This window comes from Drosophila hydei, unplaced genomic scaffold (assembly GCF_003285905.1).
Source record: "Drosophila hydei strain 15085-1641.00,03,60 unplaced genomic scaffold, DhydRS2 tig00008144-arrow-arrow-pilon, whole genome shotgun sequence".
Taxonomy (NCBI): domain Eukaryota; kingdom Metazoa; phylum Arthropoda; class Insecta; order Diptera; family Drosophilidae; genus Drosophila; species Drosophila hydei.
In genome coordinates this window covers 964,691-985,246 of record NW_022045849.1, presented here as the reverse complement: position 1 = coordinate 985,246, position 20,556 = coordinate 964,691, and the positions used below count along the sequence as shown (strand labels likewise).

Here is a 20,556-nt window from a genome sequence, read left to right as displayed (position 1 = left end):
TATACAAAAGACTTACGAACTATCAATATTTGCAATGGTTTCTCCTTTTATGCTTTTCTATATATATATTATATATATATAAATTTAATTCTTTTATGAATGCAATTGAAATTTCTTTCAAAGAAATTTCAAGGTAATTTTTCAAATGATTTTCTTCTCAATAAATTTGTTATTTTCGTTTTTCTTCTTCTTTTTCTTTTGTAATGCACAGAGAATTCTACTAATTGTAAGCGCTAAACATTGGATATTAGTTGCTATGGTACGTTTCTCTCTAGATATATAAATCTACATATATATGTGTATATATATGCTATACGTATGTATGTTTTGTATGTGTGTGTGTGTGTCTGTGCGTGCGTTTGCATATATTTTAAATTAGAAGCGACCAGATAAATCCTGCAATGAAACAAATTTAAAGAGTTTGAATTAGTTGAGTGAATAAAAGGGAAAATTCATTGAGAATATTCTTAGATAGGGTATATTAGTTCTGTGCAAGCATGTAATAGTATGTAATAAATTTTCAGATAATAAATATTTTCCATTTGTCACAAGTTTCCCCCACTAAACAAAAATTAAAAATTGTGTTTATTTTATATAGTATATAGTACTATATAGTATGGCTATTCAGCTCGCTCTTTGCAATTTTCCAGATTATTCCAAGTCTAACACTCCCTATTCATGCCCCACTCTTGGCTAGTTTTTCTTGCAGAAGACTCTAGAGAGACTGCATAAACTGAGCAATAGATGGCGCATGTGTGCTCATATCTTAAGCTCTGCATATGGAAGCAGCCTTCGTGTGATTAACACTTAGTTTCGCTCATCCCACTATATAGTTGTCACTCCAACTAGTTCTTCTTCTTCTCCTCCTCCTCCTAGAGGCAGTCCGCCAAAGAGCAATCCACACTTCATCAAGTCGCAATCACAATCAGAGCCTGTTTGGGCAAAAATTGTCCAGCGTTCGCAAAATGAGGGCGCTAATTTATTCATTTCGGCATTTGACATTTGACTTGGCTGGCGTCAAAATATTCATAAGCGATAAGCAAATGTTGTGAGAGAGGGAGAGAGGGCGAGAGAGAGAGGGGTGTGGGGCGGGCGAGGCTGTGGCCATAAGCCTCAATGGCTACACATTTTTTTCTGCTTTTGCCAATTTTTATGCAAATTGGCAAAAACTAGCAAAAGAGGCCTCTGCCAGGGCATCAAATGGTGTTATAAAAACGAAAATGGAAAGTGCTAAACATTTGAAAACGAGAATTTAGCTGCTCGGAGCGGCGCGGCGCGGCTATAACAATAAATTTTAAGGGCAGCGGCAGCTAGAGCATAAAAATCAAAGCTTTATGCTTATCAGTCATTTTATTAGTGTCGCCTTTAGGTTGTATGTGCATATATATACAGCTATAGATATATTCCTGCAAATCGTTATAAGCAGCAATTGAATTTTATGTGCGCGCCCCTCAAGCAAAGAGTATGAAAAAAAGTATTGCCTACTTATGGGCGTCATCAAATAAGTTTATTGCCTCAGCTACACTTGGCTGTGATTAGTTGCCACGCCTCTTGGCATATTTGCATTTGACACACACACACACACACACACAGTTGCTTAACTGTTTGCCAGCACCTTGAGTAAGCGCTGCAGGCCTTGCAACTTTATTACCAGCGCGCGTGGCCTGTTTGCTTTATTACTTATTACAAACAAGTTGCCAGCGTGTGTGCGTGTGCGTGTGTGTGTGTGTGCCCTCTCTTGTCTGACACATCATTATCCTTTGTTCATGCAACAAGTGTAACAAGTGTTCGCCGTGTGTGAAATGCTTAAGGCTCTCAAAAGCAGCTTGTGCAAAAGCCCTTTTGCTGTCTCACTCGCACGCACTCGCTGCATGCACATGTGTGTGTGGGTGTGTGTGTGTGTGTGTCTGTGTCTTGGCAGCCTTTTCAACACCTCCTTCTGGCAACTGCTGGCACTCAAGACTGCCAGAGCCGAGTTAAGTGTGTGTAAAAGTGCTTGCGGTCGACCCACGCACACACGCACACACACACACACCTCCGCACACATCCACCCACACACACACACTTAGCTCTGCACATCGCTTAAACACACCATTTCAATTGTCGCTTGAAACATTTTTGGCTGTCAATTAGTTGGTCTGTCACCTTGGCTTAGGCATAATCAGTTTTTTCCTTACACTGAGCGCGAGTTGAATTGGCCGCTCGAAGCCTCGAGGGACAGCGGCTAATTCAATTTATTCCGCAAGTCGAGCAAAAAATTCCCCAGACATTTATTAATGATGCGCGCGCATTAAATTTTAATCAAATGTGCCCGAAAAAATTACAATAGAAAAAGGCAGCAGCAGCAGCAGCAGCAGCAAATAGACTTGGCCAAAAACTTGTCGCTGGCTACACAAAGTTGACTTCCTGAATTATTTAGCGAGTTTGCGGACAAGTTGCAACACCTGCGGAAGATGCCTCGAGAAGACCAACAAAAAATACAAGTTTCAGCCATTTAGTTGGGGGTGCACGACTGCAAGTTACCCTGACTTTAAGGGCAATGGGAGGCAGTAGCCAAAGTATGAATTACCCTCTATATATTTAAATACTTTAGATATATCATATTTGTAGACTCAGTTCAGCTTAGATTTATCGATTTATCGATTTATCGACTCTTCTCCTCCAATAGTCCTTAACTCTTATCCTTTAATACTCTTATACTGCTATACTTATATGCTCTTATACTCGCATAATATTTACTCTTCTATTTGTATATTCGGGCATCATACTCTATATTTTATTCTTATACTCGCATACCCTTGTAGTCCTATACTCTTATATTTCTTAAATTCCTGTAATCCACACTCTTGCAGTGTTATACGCTCATACTTTCACACTCTTATACTAGTCTTATACTCATACATTTATACTTTCATGCACACATAGTCTTATACACTGTTAGCCCCATAGTCTTATACTCCTATACTACACTTTTTCATATACACTTCCACACTTATACTCTTTTAGTTGCATACTCTTATACAATTATTCTCAAGTAGCCTTAAGCACCTATACCCTCAGAGTCTACACATTTCTACGGAGCAACATCAGCATCAATTATCCTGATCTGGTATATTTATATACTCTATATCCTTCTCCTTCTTCTGCTTGTTGCACACACACCCACAGGAAAGAGTATATCCTGTTTATTGCCATGGGTTCAGGAACTGAAGAGAAAAATGAATAGAAAAAACTTTTGGGTCAACGTTGCCTAGGCATAGCCCTGAACAAGGCCTACAATATCAAACTCTCGCATCTGAAAAACACAGAAAAAAATATAAGGCAAAGTAACAGAAATCGCGCATTTTGGTTTTCGTTTTAATACTCAGTGAAGCAGCTGAAAGGGAGTATATTAGTTCTGTCATTTAAGCTGCAAATTTCAAATTTTTCATATTCTAAATATCTGTCGAAATACTATACCTACATAGTTATGTCAGTTCGACTCTAGATGTACAAAATGCTCTATTTATTGAGTCGCTATTGAAGCTAGAGACTTGGCTGATAAACTAGGAAACCCTTGCAGGAGTAGTTGATATGTTCTAAGAAACTAGGCTCATAGCTTCCTTAAGTTTAGAGCTCGACTCTGCGCTACAGATATTTCTAAAACTTTGCCGAGTATTACGCAGTCGGTCATGCCAGATGCTTGTTTTTTTTTTGCTGCTGCGGCTGCTTTTCAACTAATAAATTGCCCTAAAATTCTTTTGTATTTCACGCGCGCTTTCACCGGGGCAACCGGAGGGCAAATCGCGCTGAGAGCGTGGAAAAGAGATGTCTCTGCCCCTGAATTGCCACTCCCATTTTCTGTCTCTCCCTCTCTCTGTGGCAGCTGCTGCAGCCATAAGTTGTGCGACTTTATTATGTGTCAAGTCGGAGTCAATGATGAGGACGACAAGGAGCTAGGCCGAGGCAGCAGCCGCAGCAAATTGTGATTTCCGACATTTTGCAATTTCACAATGGCAACTCGCTCAGCCGCTTCTATTGACATGTGTCGCGCGGGCGGCTTATTAGACATTACCTGAGCAGAGTGCCTACTCTGGAGGTCATTAGATATGCAGAGAGTCAACGCTAAGGCATTTGCATAATAAAAAAAATCGAAAAAAAAAATGGAAAATTCTAAATTTTCTATATTGAGTCAGTTTGCCTCTGCTGCTGCTGCTGCTGCTGCTGTCAAAATTATAAAAGTGAAAGATGTTTAAATGGAAAAAATGTAAATCTAGCTCCCAATGCCTGCGCTTGCAATTCAAATTATTCACTCAAATGAAGCAGCAACACCAGCAGCAGCAGCAGCAGCGGCGGCGGCAGCCAAACACAAAAGTTTTTTGCACTTGGCATAAATTTCGAACAATTTTCCCGCTTTTCCCCCCGATTTCCGTGACAAAGACGATTTGATTTTATTTTATTAGCACATCACACGATTGGCGCCACAACTTGACAAAGTTACAACTTTGTCCTGCCACTGACTACCTTACCCCTGCCCCTCCCTCTCTCCAGCTCTGCCTTGGCAACTTGAAGTCTTGTAGAATCGCTTTTTTCTGGTCGCTTTGCTGTTTTCTAATTGTTGGCTTACAAAACTTAATGTGGAATTCAATTTGTGCGTATTGCAGCTAGGCGGGTATCGGGGGGCCGAGGGTTGGCGCTACGTTTTCAAAAGTTTTTCATGGCATTTCTTTGGGTTTTTTGTCGCCCCATTTGCTGCCCTTGCCCCAGCCAGCAACTTAGGCACAAAGCAAAAATGCACACTGACAGCTTAACTGACATTGTGGAAAGGAAAGAAATGATGGAAATAATGAAAGTGAGTGCCACAAACGGGCATGCTCGACTATGCACACACGCTACCAATAAAAAGTGAACAAATTTAATATAAATGAATATTTAAGAGTTATTTGAGGTTAAGTTGAAGCTGCCTCAGCTAAGAAAATGACTAATGCTGCCACAGCATTAGCGGGTATGCTCGACTATGCATATACTCTACAATTGAAAAGTTATTGTATAGAAATATTTAAGAGAAATACTTTAGGCTTAAGAAGTGAGCTGTAGAAACTTTAATTTCACACTCGACCAATAAACGGGCATGCTCGACTATGCAAATACCCTATAGCTATGAACCACAGATGAATTCAATTAGCTTAAGTGCATGCTCGACTGTGCATACACCCTACCAATAAAAATAATGATATGAGCAAGAGATTTATCTCAGCCAGCCACTTTGTGTAAGCGTCAAAACATACTCTAACAAATCTCGTTTCACAAAACTGAGCTTGCTCGACTGTTCTAATACTCTCTGACAAGCTGACTTAGTATCTTCAAGATAGATGCTCAGCAAAACCAGCCAAATCTCTCAAGTTTAACAAACTGAAGGGCTTAAAGCATGCAAGCCAAAAAGCTCAAATCGAAAAAAAAGACGATGCAAAGTAATTTTTCAATATTAGCTGCACTTAACACACTTGATTTGAGCGAGGCAAACAGGTAGAAACAGGTAAACAACAGCCGAGGCGGCAGCCGGTATTAGGGACAACTTGCGACGTGCATAAGTCACCCTAAGGACGTAATTAATTTTTCAGCATTTGCTGTGCCACACACACACACGCACACCCACACAGACACAGGCTCAGGTTGCCTTGACGAATTTGCGCCGCGGTCGCTAAAGGACCTGCCGAGCGAAGCCTCGGGCCGCTTGGCCAACCAAATTAGCGCGGCCATTACACGTGGTGTGAGGGGCGCCAGGTGAGCTGAGGTGAAGCGTAGTCCTGGCATAAGGACACTTGAACGCCAACGGCCACAGTCAGCGCTGCTCGCTAGCAGCTTTTACATATTTTATGACTCCCGTAAATTGACTTAATTTCCTATAATTTTCAAGCACGCGCCGCCCTTAAAGTGCCAAATTGAAAAATACTCAAAAAGAAAAAGCCAAAAACAAAAACCGACCTAAATACTTTAAACGTGTATTCATCCTGTTTTCATTTTATACCCTAAGCCTACGCAAAACGCTGGGTATATTGTTGCTGGCCAAGTGCATTGAGCATCCAATGGATGCAGAGTACAAAATACTTGAGAAGAACTTAAAGGCGATTCAATGTGTAGGACTACAGGAGTATAAGAGTGTAAGAGTATTAGATTATTGGAGCATGCAACAAGAAGAGTATAAGATTAGAGCAGTATAAGAGTGCAAGAGTATGAAAGTATTAAAGTAAGCAGTTGAGTATAAGACTGTAAACCTCTATTGAAGTATAAGACTGTAGGAGCATAAGAGTTTAAGAGCTTAACACGACTTCGATTATTACTGTATAAGAGCATACAATTATACTCTAATAATTTTATAGTCTTATATAGTCTCATCATTTCGAAGTCTTATACTGTAAGATCTGGGAATCTTTGAGTATATCAGTCTAAATATTTCCTAATGTGAGTAAAGAATAGAGTTCAAGAGTATTAGTATGCGTATAAGTTTAAGAATATAAGATTATAGGAGTATGCATACTCAAAAGACATGAAAGCATCATATAAGTGCATATAATACAAGAGTATAAGAGTAATATGTAAGCATAATTGTATAAGCACGAAAGGTTGAAAGAGTATGAGAGTAATAGAATAAATAATTACATGAGTATAAGAGCATTAGAGTAGCTCTATGACAGTATAAGACATTAAAAACAAAAGACTTTAAAGAGTCATCAAATTTGGTCAATTTTTGGCCTCTATCGAACTTAGGGTATCTGGCAGTCGTGCCTTGAGCGCCCTTGCTGCCGCGTGTGGGAGTCAGTGAGGCGCACTTGACATTGTATTATGATAATTGAACGCGTGTAATTGCCCTCAAGTAGCGTCGGACGGGAATTCAGCAGTCAGCAGTTAGCAGTAAGGCAGGAATCCAGAAATGGCAATGAAATGGCCATGAAAGATTCATGGAGAGAAGGTAGCAATCAAATGGACTGAACTAAGGCGATTTGTATATAAATATATATATAAGGAGATATCTATATATATATGTAAAGCTCTGCTTATAAAGAGAAAACTGTAGGAAATCAGAGTGAAAAGAAATTTGTGTTGAAGCGTGAGTTTTCTTCACTTTTTTGGGGTGGCTTTTCAGCTTCCTTTTTCTTTTCTTTCTTTTTTTTTGCATATTCATAATGTTTTACATTATTAACATAATTTATGCATAACTGTCACATTGAATTGCTTTTAAAACTTGATGCAAATTGGAAACAGAATCGAAGAGAGAGTGGGAGCGCGAGAGGACGTTGTGAGTTGCTCTACTTACTTTGTAAACTGTAAAGGCAGCTAGCTGCAGCTACTCCTCCTGCTTCTCCTTCTCCTCATCCTCCTTCTCCTGCTGCATGCTCCTTGCCATCCTTCTAGTAGATTAAAGTGTATACAATATATTGTCCTTAGCTTAGGCAAACGATTTCGATCGGAAAATCTTCGTCTAATGCACCCACGATGGTGGCGAGGTGACCACGCTAGGCTGTGTATACTGTACACGTGCATTAAGATTTGCGCTCGCTGTGTCCAGACTGTTGTTGTTGTTGTTATTGTTGTTGCTGAGCAGCAACTGTTGCTGCTGCTGCTGTTGCTGCTGCTGCTGTTGTTGCTGCTGTTGTAGTTGCAGCTGCGCCTGCAATTGATTTAGTTGAACGTTTGCACTGCTATTGCCAGCGACGCTGTTGTTGCTGTTGCTGCCACTGCTATTTGTACTATTATTGGTTAAGATCACATTCGTAGCATTCGTATTGACCGCAGCTAACGGTATATTTATATCCAGCAGTCCATCATAGCACATCTCCTGCTGCAGCAGCTACAAGAGAATAGCGTAAAGTAAGTTCAAGCTAGTTTAAATTATGCAAATAAAGTGATTTTGTAATAAACAAAAAATATGCTCCTAATTTAAAAAAAAAAAATTAAAATAATGAGTTAACCCTAATTTTAAAAATTTCAAAAATGAGTATTTGCTACCCATCCAGATTCGAACCTGCAACTACAAACATTGCAGGCTCCACCTCAATCAACGCCACCATGAGCGACACCGTTATACTGAGCGATTGCCTAACTAGAGCAACAGCTGACAATGTAAACACAATTCAATCGCCACTTCAATTCTATTTATAGAATTCCAAAAGGCCTGCTTGATTTTGCATTTGTGTGTGTGCACTTGCTTAGAACTAAAGCATTTGCATGTGTATGCAAAGAATGAATGCATGTGCATATGTATAGCAAAAGCATTTGCATGTGTGTGTGCACACACATAGAACAAATTCATTTGCATGTGTGTGTGCACACGCATAGAGCAAACTTTGTCGCTTGAGACGTAATTTAGTCAAATTGATCAGATGTTTCTTTCAATAACTTCGCTGTTACTTATCGGATTTCATTGAAACTTTCAGCAAATGATCGAGATATTCCACTGAATATGTGGAATATTAAAAAGCATGCAACTTTTTTTAAGAAACTTGGCTTTTGATCAAGATTTTCCGACTGCCGTCTCACACTTGCACTTACCTCTTCAACATTGCACTCGAGGCCACCCTGAAAGTTTTCCAGATTAAATTCGTCAATTGGTTCACTGTTCAGCGCCTCCAGGCATTGCCCTATCAAAGTAGAGGCGCAGTTATTATCTGTTCAAGCAGAGGCACATAGAACAAATAGAGGAATAGACGAAAGGGAAACTTTTGCTACACAGAGCCAACTTCAATAGAGACGTCAAAACACTTACCCTCCAGGCCAGCAGCAAGCTGCTGCTGCTGCTGCTGCTGCTGTTGCTGTTGCTGCACGAGCAATGCAGCATTCTCTGCAGCGGCTTCGAGCAGCACATTGCTATATGTGTTCAGAGAGTCCGAGGAGGGCTCGCTATTGGGATACGCAGGCGACATTGTGGTGGTAACTGAGTTGGGTGAGAGGCCCTGCATCAAGTGGAAATTATCAGAGATTGATCTATGTTAATCTTGTCGCTCGGCCACTTACATCTCGCACAGGTGCACTGTGCAGGCAGCTGCAATTGAGCGAACGATGCAGCAGGCACTGTGGCTGTTGCTGCTGCTGCTGCTGCTGTTGTTGCTGCTGTTGCTGCTGCTGCTGCTGCTGCTGTTGCTGGGCTTGCAGCGAGCCATAGTTGCTCGCCGAGACGGGTCCATTGAGCGCATAGCCCTGTGTATGCTGCGGATGCTGTGGCGGCTGGTATGGCGGTGGCGGCTGTGTGGGCAGACCCGAGGCGGCACTGAACCTGCTCCAGCCGTACGATCGTTGGGTTGCAAAAGAAACAAACAAACTTTGACTTTATAGAGCAGTTCAACAGAAGCAAGACCAGAGTTTATAGCTATAGAGCACATGCAATGCATTCAAGAGGCAACATAAAAGTCTCACGCACACACACACAGAACCATAAATAAAACTGACCCTTGCTGTTGCAACAAATCGGGATGTAGTTTCAGCTCATCCGCCATGGAGCCAGCCAATTGATCAAGCACCTGGGCCTGCGCTTGCGTCAATGTCGTATTTTGATAGTCAACCTGGAAGCCCCAATCTGGCTCCAGCTCCAATGCGCGAATGGGGCTCAAACGGCCACAGGAACTGGCATTCGATGAGGCGCGTTGACGAAAGTCTGGCGACAATTGGTAGCTGCCGCTGAACCGCAAAACGATATTGATAAATGTAAAGAAAAAAAGCGGGAAGAACACAAAAAAAAAACAAAATCAAAAATTTCAAATAAATTAATTCAAAGAAAATAATATAATAATAATATGTATGTAGATAGATCTTAATTTGCTAAGCCTCTTCGAACAAAAATCAAATAAATTAGCCTTAATCAAATATTTAGTTAAGCAACTCGAAAGCTTTTGCCATCATATTTATTTATTTATTTATATAAGCCAGCATTCAAATCTACTTAAATAACAACTACATTAGAGCAGCAAGGTTTAAGAAGAGTCTAAGCTACTTTAACATGCAGTTAGTCAATGAGTTTCAAGCCAAGTCAAGCAAATTGCTGCGAAATATATAATAGCACCACTAGCTAAGCTGAGAAGCAAATGCAATTTGAATGTGGAATTTTAACAATTCAGTAAATTTTGCCTAAATTAAATAAAAGATAAAATGAATCTTACAGCTGCCAAAAATCAATTGAGTTTATATCACTGCATAATTATATATATACTATATAGTTATATATAATCTAGTTATGTCAACAGCTGCTCAATAATGTCTTCGTACACTCACAAAAGTGATACTCTTGTCGATAACTATATTTCAGCAACTATCGATAACTCCTACGCATGTTGTCTCGACTGCAGCTGCCTTGCTTAGTATTAGAAATCTATTGTCCGCTCTATCTGCTATCCTCAATAATGTCTTTGTACACTAACCAAAGTGATACTCTTGTCGATAACTATATTTCAACAACTATCGATAACTCCCACGCGTGTTTTTTCGACTGCAGCTGCCTTAGAAATCTATTGTCCGCTCTATCTGCTATGCAAAATATATAAGTGTTAAATTATCTTGTTGAATTGTATTACTTTTAAGAGACAGCTGATCTACTTCACAAGTTTCTACTAGCAAATAGGAAGCCTGGGAGACTTTGTGAACTGGTGCTATTTTTCTTTTCGCAGCTGCTTAATATGCATATATATAGTATAGTATACATAGCATAGTATACATAGCATATATACTATATATAGTCAGCTATATACACAGCCAAATCCATCTTTCTCATATTCGCATATTTTTTTTTAATTTCTAAATTATCTCTACAAATCATATATGACTAAAAATATATTAAAAATGACTTAAATTCTAGATAAAATTGAATAAAAGTGAATAAAAAGTCCAAGCTACTTAATGAACTGCATTCTTAACTAGAAATCTAAGCTACTGTTTGCTGTTTGCTGTGTGCTAGCTACGAGTCGGCTTCAATAGTTACCTGTGCAGTGGACTCTCTGGAAAGTGATCGAGTCCCTCGCTGACGCTGCTGCTGGGCGAGGGCGTGGCATCGTTGAGACCGACAACGCCGCCCTGTCGCAGGGCCTCGACGCGCTTTTTGGCCCGGCCGCGGCGCTTCTCGTAGCGCGACGTCTCCATGGAGGCGGCGCGGCGTCTCACCGATTTGCCCGGCTTTGCCTCCGGATTGAGCATCCACCAGGATGATTTGCCAGTTCCCTCGTTCTGCACGCGCATGAAGCGATTGTGCAGCGACAAATTGTGCCTGATGGAATTCTGCAAGAGCAAAATGATATGGAAAGACCAAAAATTAGTTAAGCTGCCTCGACTTCGCTCCTCGATGCGCAGGAATCGCAGATCTAAGCAATTCAATTCAAGACGCGCTGCTGATGTAACGACAATTTGTAAGCAATTGCGTTAACTTCCTGTCAAGGCGCGTACAGGGAGCTGGCTGGGGGCTAAGGTCTTGTGCTACGTTTCCTTTTCCCGGTTTGCCATTCAATTGTCTGACGACATTTTTATGGTTTTTCCTACACACATAGAGAGAGCGAGAACGCGCTCTAATTGGAAGACGTCTTCACTTGGCTGTCGTCGTTCTGCCTCGTTGCCGTCGCCGTTGCCGTTGCCGTTGCTGTTGCCTGTCGCTTAAGCTGTCAATTCATATTTTATAACAATAGTCATAAATATCGTCATGCGCAACGTAATGACAGCAAAATCGACGAGCCACACAGAACGAACTAAACGGCGAGACTAGCATCGACCTGCCAATCTCGACGCCTTCCCTCTCCCTCTCCCTCTCCCCCCTATCTCTAGCTCTCTCACTCCCGCTGCTCAGGTGCAAACCTAGAACAATTACAAACCAAAAAATAAAATAATCAAACACATTTTAGTGTGGATTTGTCATCGATTACATTGGCGAGCAGAAGAGTGGACAGAGAGAGAGAGAGAGAGAGAGAGGGAGGGAGTGTGTTCTAGGCGGCAGTGTCCGACTAGCAAATACCCTGAACGCGTAAAGCTGCTATTGTAGTTATCAGCCACGCCCCCCTTGATATGGTGCTTTAACTTTTAATAAGTCTTTAGACTCTCCTCACATTTTGCAAGTTTCAACTATAAAGATTACAGTTAAGCCCATAAAACCCAGATAGTCTTATGAGCTCTTGGTTTATGTGAACAAATCTGAGTTCAAGTATCTCTTGAGCATGGAAACTTTATATAGTACAAACTTTATATAGTAATTCATCACATAGGCAGCAGTAGACGTGGCTATATGTCTTCTTGCTCCATAGAGGTCAGACTATTTGCCTTTTGCCACGCCCACAGTGAGCATAGCTCTACAAATTTATATACACTCATATATTTCTTATATTCCAAGTCTCTGACTCAAATAATATCATTTACATTGCAAGACTTATAGATATATATTTATATATCTATAGATATATATTACATATATTGCATATATATAGATACCCGAATTGGCCACGCCCCTTATGGGCTACACAAGTCTATAAAATTCAGTCAAACTTCAATCAGCTCTAGCTGGCAAGCACACCTAACCCAATATACTCGTTTCACCAACAAAGCGAGCATTACAAAATGAGAAAATATGCAAAGAGAACGCGCTCTGGTGATACGTGGTATCCAAAACTAAATGTAGCATTACAAAACCAAACTAACTGTAAAAGCACAGTCAGAGCCAGAGCCGCAGATTCCCAACAAAACTCAACTTCGATTCAAATTGCGATGCGTCGCGACTTCAGTCGGCACATTGGCGCCATTTATCACCGTTTTGCCCCACACACATACACACACACACATGTGTGTGGGTGGCTAAACTAAACCTGTGCACAGACAACAGACAGCAGACGACTGACTGCCAGTTAGGGGCAGACAGCAGCAGCAGCAGCAGCAACACCGGCTGGGCGCAGAGACCTTCTAATACTTTTTTTTGCGAGTCAAAAACTTTTACTTGGCGTCCTGTTGGCGTCTCCTGGCTACATCGTAATGACATTTCGGTTTTAGTCTCACACTCCCACACACACACACACACACAGAGCCACACTCATTTGTCACTTTACCCTTTCTTGAAGTTGCTTTCTTGCATAAAGTTATCATTTTTATTTAAATGCCTTAAGTGCCCGACCCCGCGCCATCCTTTGGCTTCACTTGTGCCATATAATTTAAAGAGCTTAACGTTTTTATTATGCTAATACGCCCAGATCAAATTATCTGGACAGGCAACATTCTAGTTGAGCATAAACATGCATAAATTAGCTCAAATTAAGTTGCGACATATCCAAAGGATAAGGCTAAAGGCTAAAGGCTAAAGGCTAAAGGCTAAAGGCTTAAGCGTTGCTTAACTCCCATATTTATTATGCCCGTGGCAAGGGAGCATATTGGCTTTGGGAAATGCTCGTTTGGACTCTCATTAAATTGGTATAAATTTAAGGGTATTTCATCTATAGATCTATAGATATATAAATATGTAAAAAATATAAATATAAAATCTTAGAAAATTAAGGCCTTTTCTTTAAGGTCCCCAGAGATACTATCTAGAACTCATCTCAAAGTATTCCTGAGTGCATCGAATGGCAAATCTTAAATGCAAAATTCTTAAATTCAAAGATGTAATTCGATTAAAGTTAGAGCAGCTCATGGGCACTTCGTGTCACGGCGTGAGGCGGCGTCAGGCACGATTCGGCTGTCAACTTGACTTTAATGCCATAAAAACCTACACGAGCCACGCTAACAAATGGCATTTATAATTTATGGCACACACTTCATTGAATATTCATAAACTTGAATCTGGCCGAATGACTGCGAGCAGAAAGAAAAGACAGAAAAAATTCAATTCATCTAGCTAATTGGCGCTATAAAATTTTGGTAGATATTCTGCTCATATATAGAGAAAAGACTTTGAGACTTGCAGAGAAAAAAAGACTGCGACCACACGCCGAGAGAATCGAGCCTTAGACATGGCCCAAGTACTAAAGGCAGCCGAGGAAGTTGCCAAGGGAGCTGCATTACATCCTGGCTGGGAGTAGGAGTGCCAGTGGCAGTGGCAGTGGGAGCCGGAGAGGCCTTACAATGCGTATGTGGGTCACACTCGAGGCAAACTGCCCCCGCGCCCAATCAGCACACAAATATGAAAAGAAAGAGCCTGGCCTGAAAGGCAGCAAATCAGAAAGGAAGGAAAACAAGGCGAGCTGTAGTCGCGAGTGATCGACTAACAGATACCTACACCAGACGCACTCTGTTGGGCAAAGGAAAAAGCACAAAGTAGAAGAAGTTCAACTTCAATTTGACAAATTTATGAACTAAGCCTCTTCCTATGCTCACATATCTAAAATGTGATGCGATTTTCCATAGATTTCATGGAATTAGAAGAGGCTGTCAATGATTTAAGCATACTGAACAATCTTCATACTTTTACAGTCTTATACTCCTATACCCTCAACTCAATTGAAAGTCTTTCTGATATGCCAAGCAACACCAATATACCCAGCCTAAGCAGATGGAGGATATAAATAAAAGAAAAGCAGAAACTACATGAAATGCCAGCTCGATGGCTTCATTGAATTTGCTTGCAACAACACGCAAATAGGCGAAATTCAGAAATGGAAATTTAATACATATATGAGCACAAGTCCATTTGTCGCCAAGGATATTCGCACACGGAGTCGCATGTCCTTTTGTGTACACACACACAATTAATGTGCAGCGAGCGTGAATTACAATGAAACATCATTCCAGGGCAAATCGGTTGCCTGGCATCTGCCCGGCCCGGCCCGGCCCTCACGATTTGACCCAGTTATGCAGAAATAGTGAAAGCTGCCGATGCCAATTACATTTATTAGGGCACAGTTCTTTCTTCTTCTGCTTTATTTATTAGTCGGGCAGCGCAGCGCTCTGATTCATTTCTCTATAATTTATAAGAGTAATTGGTCCAGCGCCGAAGCCGGCCTCTGTTTGGGGTCGCAGGCGCGCACTACAACATATTAAGTCTATCCAAGCGCGCTTCATTTCACCCAAATACTCATTCATAACCATTTCCATGCCCATTGACGAGGCTGCAAATGGGGTAGATGCAGTTTGCTCGAGCCAGAAGGAGATGTGACCAACTCCATTGCTGACTCTATGAACCCATCAACCTCGCCAACTAACATCGCTAGACACTTTAAATTTATTATATATATTATTGTATATGCCAAATAGTAACCATTTCAAGTGAATATCTCTTCATATATTTTTAATATCGAAAAATATTACTTTTTTTCCTATGCTTTCTCTTACATAACTCGAATACTATAAAAGCTGGAGGAACTAAAATTGATGTGTAGGCTAAGGATATGAATATACAAATTCTATATATTTCTTTTTTATATATCTTCCTTCAAAGTCTAAAAAGTTTAACTAAAAGACCATTATGCCCTGATTTCGCATTTTCAATGGGTATAAAAATTGCATTTTTAAATATAAAGATCTGCTTAATGGTATACACACAGCTTTCAGTGTCAAACTTATGCTCTCGAAATTTCATTAACATCTCAGAGCTCGAAGCCAAGCTCAATCAGAATACTTTTCATAGTAAGCAGCTATATAATAATTGCACTTAAGTGCGTGTTGGCATCAGTTGTAGTCTAGAATGCTTAAAACATTAGCTTAGCTTAAGACTCAGGGTATCTGCTAGTCATGCATACGCTCTCAATTGAATTTTTGGTAAATCTAGAAAAGGACTGCTCAGCCAGGGGTAGTAACAACCCACTCTTATACTGAGATGCCCCGCATGACGCAGTTATACGTAATGCGCCTTCATCCCAAACATTAAATCTGCATATTTCATATTCACAAATGACGGCATGTGGCACTAAGTGCGCCCCTGCAACATGCAACGCACTCAAGCCACAAAGCTGACTCAAAGATATATTTAAACAATTACGAAAATAAGTTTAAGCACAGCAATTAAACAACTAACTGATATCGGGTTTCGCTTAGTATATATATATATATATATATATATATCTATATATAGATCTATATAGCCATATATCAAATGCTAATGAATAATATGGCATACGAAAATTATACGCAGTGGCAAATTGCTGTCAATGGGGAACACCCGAAAGCAAATGCCAGTTTCGAGTAGCAACAGAATAAAAAGGTGCAGATGCATATCTATATGGGAACATATATACGTGTATATATATCAGTCTGTCCGTCTGTCTGTGTGTATAAAAGTACAAAATAATAATAAAGAAATCGCGCTCGAATGCTAAACAGCTGCAGCCATTCTCACACACAAATCAAATGAACCCAACGCGCTGAACTCAACAAAGAGAAAAAGAGAGCGAAAAAAAGATTATTCGCATTTAGATGTGAAATTGAGATATAAATTTTGAAACGACACTGCATGCCTGGCCCTCCAGGTGAGCACCCAACCGCCCCCTTCCCTCGCCTCTTATTGTGCACGCTATATAGACCAGTTCCCTAATCGAGACAAGTTCAATGCATTTAAAAATTTAATGGGCTATACTTCAGCTGGCCACGCCCACGTTCGCATTATTTTCACTTTTTTGGTATTTCATTTGCCTGAATTGAATTGTTTTAACCAAAAGCTGTAAACACTTTGCCCCGAAGACTAAACAAATTCTTCTGTATCCATTAGATAAAAAAAGAAAGAACAACACAAAGCTGAAGGCCTCCGTCTGGAGCAGCGTTCGCTCGCATGTTTATGTTTACTTCAGTCTAATTAATTGTTTAAACATTTCTTATACCGCTCGAAAGTGATTTAAGAAGGGGGTATATTGGTGGGCTTATAAGCAAAAGTAGGCAAATCTGGAATAAAATATGTATTTGCTTGAATTTCAACTGAGTTCATCTAGTTTGAACTCATTGAACTCGGCAACTGCAAGAGCTAGAGGCTTAAAGTGAGGAATATATAGACAGAGATAACTTAAGCAGTAAAAACCATAATGATAAATCCACTAATTTCCGAAATATCGATAAATATCGATACTTTCAAATGGTTTTTTAAGCATTACTCGAAAACTATTCAAGCTAAAGTCGCACAATTTGGTATATATATAAGCCTATTATATATACAACTTAGCAACATTCCTTTTTTGATACACTTAAATCAATATCTTTAAAAGTGATCAAAAATTGTTTAAAAACTACAAATTTTCTGGCCATATCTCTGCTTTGCTTTCAAACATCAGATTAGGGTATCTCACAGTCGAGCCTTTCACTCTTCTACCCGATCTTTCAGCTCCTGACTTCACACAGAGGCTCTCTGAAATCGGACTTTTGTGTTTATTGCTTGGCTGCGTACAAATATCACGCAATCATGCCATCAGCAACAACACCAACATTTGCATTTCCAATTTCCAATTGCCATTAAATGTGCTTTTGACACCTGCCATTAGTCGGTGGGCCATTTATCATTAGCAAGCCATAGGCCTCATCGTGACTAATGCCACATTATATCGACCTTAATATATCTATGCTTTCCCATTGATATGTAATGAAAGCTGATTAGATAATCGCACAAAAAATGACCTAGTCCAATTGGATGTTCATACAGACAGTCAGTCCTACAACTGGAAAGAGTTAAAGCCCCGCATAGCCACTGAAGCCTCTTTAAGGCACAAGCTAAATCAATATTTGCGCAATTTTATTGTATCAAAATATGATTTGAGGCCTGAAAAAGTTCGTGCTCAACTGCTGACTATCAAATTGGCCGATGATGCTGATATGGAATATCCAACTCTCCCTCCCTCCCTTCATCCTGCCAGCCAGCCATCCGTCTGCTTCGCCCCCAACATTAAAAAGTTGGACAAATATTGTTAAGATATGCGTACATAAAACTAGCAGCATTATCGAGCCAATGATGATGTGATGATACGGCCATGATATCAAAAGCAAAAGTTTTTCGTGTCTGTATATGCACACATACATGCACACATGTATGTATGTATATATGTGTAAGTAGATATATGCCTAGTGAGTAAGTAATGGGTAAGCGGGGTAGATTGCGTCTATTAGAATGTATGCAAAAGGCGAAGAAAGACGTGGCAGGCTAGGCTCTTCTGAGAAAGGGTCTGCGAGTATAAGAGATAGTATAAGAGCTTGACACTAGAAGATTTTAAATGTAGAAGAGTGAGTCAATATTACAGTATAAGACAGTATTTACAGTATGTTTACAGTATAAGACCCCAAGAGTATACGAATATATGTATAACATATATATTTAATGTTATAAGTTAATATAAGAGTTTAAGAGGCGAATGATAGTTAAGTAAATGTGTACAAGAGTTTGAGTCGGATAGCTCGTATAAGAGTTTCAGAGTAGAATAGTGCAAAAGTAAGAGTTAATGAATTTAAAAGTATAAGTGTATAAGAGTATGTAAATATAAGCTTATAAAAATATTCGAATATTAAAGTATAAGAGTGTTTAAGTGTGCAGTATTAGTGTACAAGAGTATAAGAGCATAACAGCACTACAATTGAATAGCAATATGAGATTATAAGAGCATAAGAGCAGCATAATAGTCTACCAGTATAAACGTATAAGATACTAAATATAAGAGATACTCATCGATAACGATAGATTCATAAAAGGTAGACAGAAAAGGACTTGCATTTTGAATGCCTCGTTTCCACATTGAAGATCGATAACTTATCATATCCAATGAGGTTTCTGAATGTATAGAATGTACTTAGGTATCTGCCAGTCGGGCATGCTCGATTAGAACCCTCCTACTACTCTCAGTTTGTGGTATCTTTGCAAAGTTTTATGAATTTGAGTTGGCGACAAAGCCAAGCCAAAAAGGAAAGTTTGCGATTAATCGCAGGAGCAGTGGCGCCCCAGCGGCAGCGCCTAACGGAAATAAAAAAAATAACGGAAACGAACTATAACGGAAGCTGTACGCTCAAATGCCCAATTGCAGCGCGAATCGATTGCACCTGCATGAAGCTTTAAGCAATGCAGAAAATAGAGAAAACCACAAAACTGAAGACTCATTCTGAAACAGCTAACAAGGGTGTGCGTGGGTGTGTGTGGGTGTGTGCTTAGGATGTTAGTCTGTCTGCCTTTGGTAGTGCACTCCATAAACAGTTCATAAGTGTCACGCGTTTTGTCTCGATGGCAAACTGAATGGCCAAAAGGTTCTGCAATACAATCAGCCAAGGGCCAAGCACAACAAGTAGGAGAGCTCTAGACTGTGCTCGACTAAGAGATACCCTGTAAGCTAAGCAAAGCTGTTGAGTCTGTAAAGCTTTTGTTCTTCCTACAGCTACCCACTATGAGAAACAGTTTCATAAAACTTGGCTTCTAACTTTACGATGTTTATGAAATTTTCAGTATATTAAAAGGACATTGCAATGCGTTTATTTACCAAAGAACAAGACTGTACTGTATAAAATGAGTTTTTCTTCAATAAATAAAGGCTAAACAATCCATATAATATTATAAAAATCTTCTTGTCATATCTAATGTATCTAGCTTTAAAAGTTTTCGACTTATGCTCTAAAAAACAAATTCAACTATCTATTGTTATCGATACCATGAAAATGAGTTTACTTAGCAGAAAAAAATATTAACATTAAACTGTGTTGGGTATACACGAAGATAAATCTAAAATTTGAAGTCTTTAGCTTTTGTAGTTCTCGAGAATGAGGCATGAATAGACAGACGTTTATGATTGGGCATACATAAATTAAGCTTCAAGGTTCAGTCTCTTCTATACGTAACCACAAGACCAATCGACCCCGTTTGATCATCTTCCATGTGTTCAGGGTATTTGAAGAAAAAACTTTGCCCATTCAAGTAGCTACAACAACAACAACAACAACAACAAAATCAAGCCAAATTATGTACAATTTGTGCTACGTCGAGGACATTGCCCCATGTATGCAATCGAAATGTTAGCGTATTGAATTGAGCTGCTTGCCACAAATTGTGGCAAGCATTTGTGTGTGTGTTTTGTGCGTTCGTCTGTCTGCTTATGGAAGTTGATGACATTCATTAAGTACAGTAGTAACTCGCAATGCGCCGCACAAATCCTTAAGCTGCGCCCGCTGGCCACTGCTTAACTCTTGATTGATTATGTGGCAACATTTTGTAGCATGTAGTTGCAAGAGTTGGGCTTAAAGCCACTAGCCAGCCCCGGCGACTTCAACCATTCAAATTGATGAGCGCCTTCTGTTAGCTCTGCCCACGCGACAGAAGCGCTACCAAATTGCACTTATGATGGAAGTTTTCAACACGTTTAGCGTGAAGTTCATAAAATATAACATTTTATTATCCTCAGACAAACTGGTGGGCAGAGCTCCTAGCTAGTGTTGCCTCAGCGCTGATTCAGCGAGAAACTAGCTAAATTTATTGAAAATTTGCAAAATGCGATGGGGCCACGTTTCTTTGGATCGATATAGATCTTATAGGTCTAACTGTACAGTTCTTAATGGCTCCAGAATCTTTGCATGCTTTCAACATACTCTTTTGACAGACTGAACGAGCATAGAAACACAGCTTAAAGCTAATTCTATTAGTTTTTCCGTTTTCTCTCTAATATATAACAATATAAAAGTGAAATT

At 39.9% G+C, this 20,556-nt stretch overlaps 1 protein-coding gene across 4 annotated transcripts in view; it reads right to left on the bottom strand.

Moving 5' to 3' along the window:
• Positions 1–360: 360 nt before the first annotated feature.
• Positions 361–20,556, bottom strand: part of LOC111599783 (forkhead box protein O) — a 47,213-nt gene continuing 27,017 nt past the window's right edge. For 3 of the 4 annotated variants that reach the window (XM_023315574.2, XM_023315566.2, XM_023315558.2), the window contains exons 5-11: positions 10,946–11,238; positions 9,424–9,651; positions 8,992–9,250; positions 8,744–8,930; positions 8,530–8,645; positions 7,295–7,828; positions 361–396 (exon numbers count right to left, since the gene is read on the bottom strand). In XM_023315574.2, coding sequence (XP_023171342.1) covers positions 7,460–7,828; positions 8,530–8,645; positions 8,744–8,930; positions 8,992–9,250; positions 9,424–9,651; positions 10,946–11,238 — 1,452 coding nt within the window. In that variant the 3' untranslated portion in view covers positions 361–396; positions 7,295–7,459. The remainder of the gene's footprint in view (positions 397–7,294; positions 7,829–8,529; positions 8,646–8,743; positions 8,931–8,991; positions 9,251–9,423; positions 9,652–10,945; positions 11,239–20,556) is intronic. The other variant, XM_023315583.2, reaches the window with a different exon arrangement.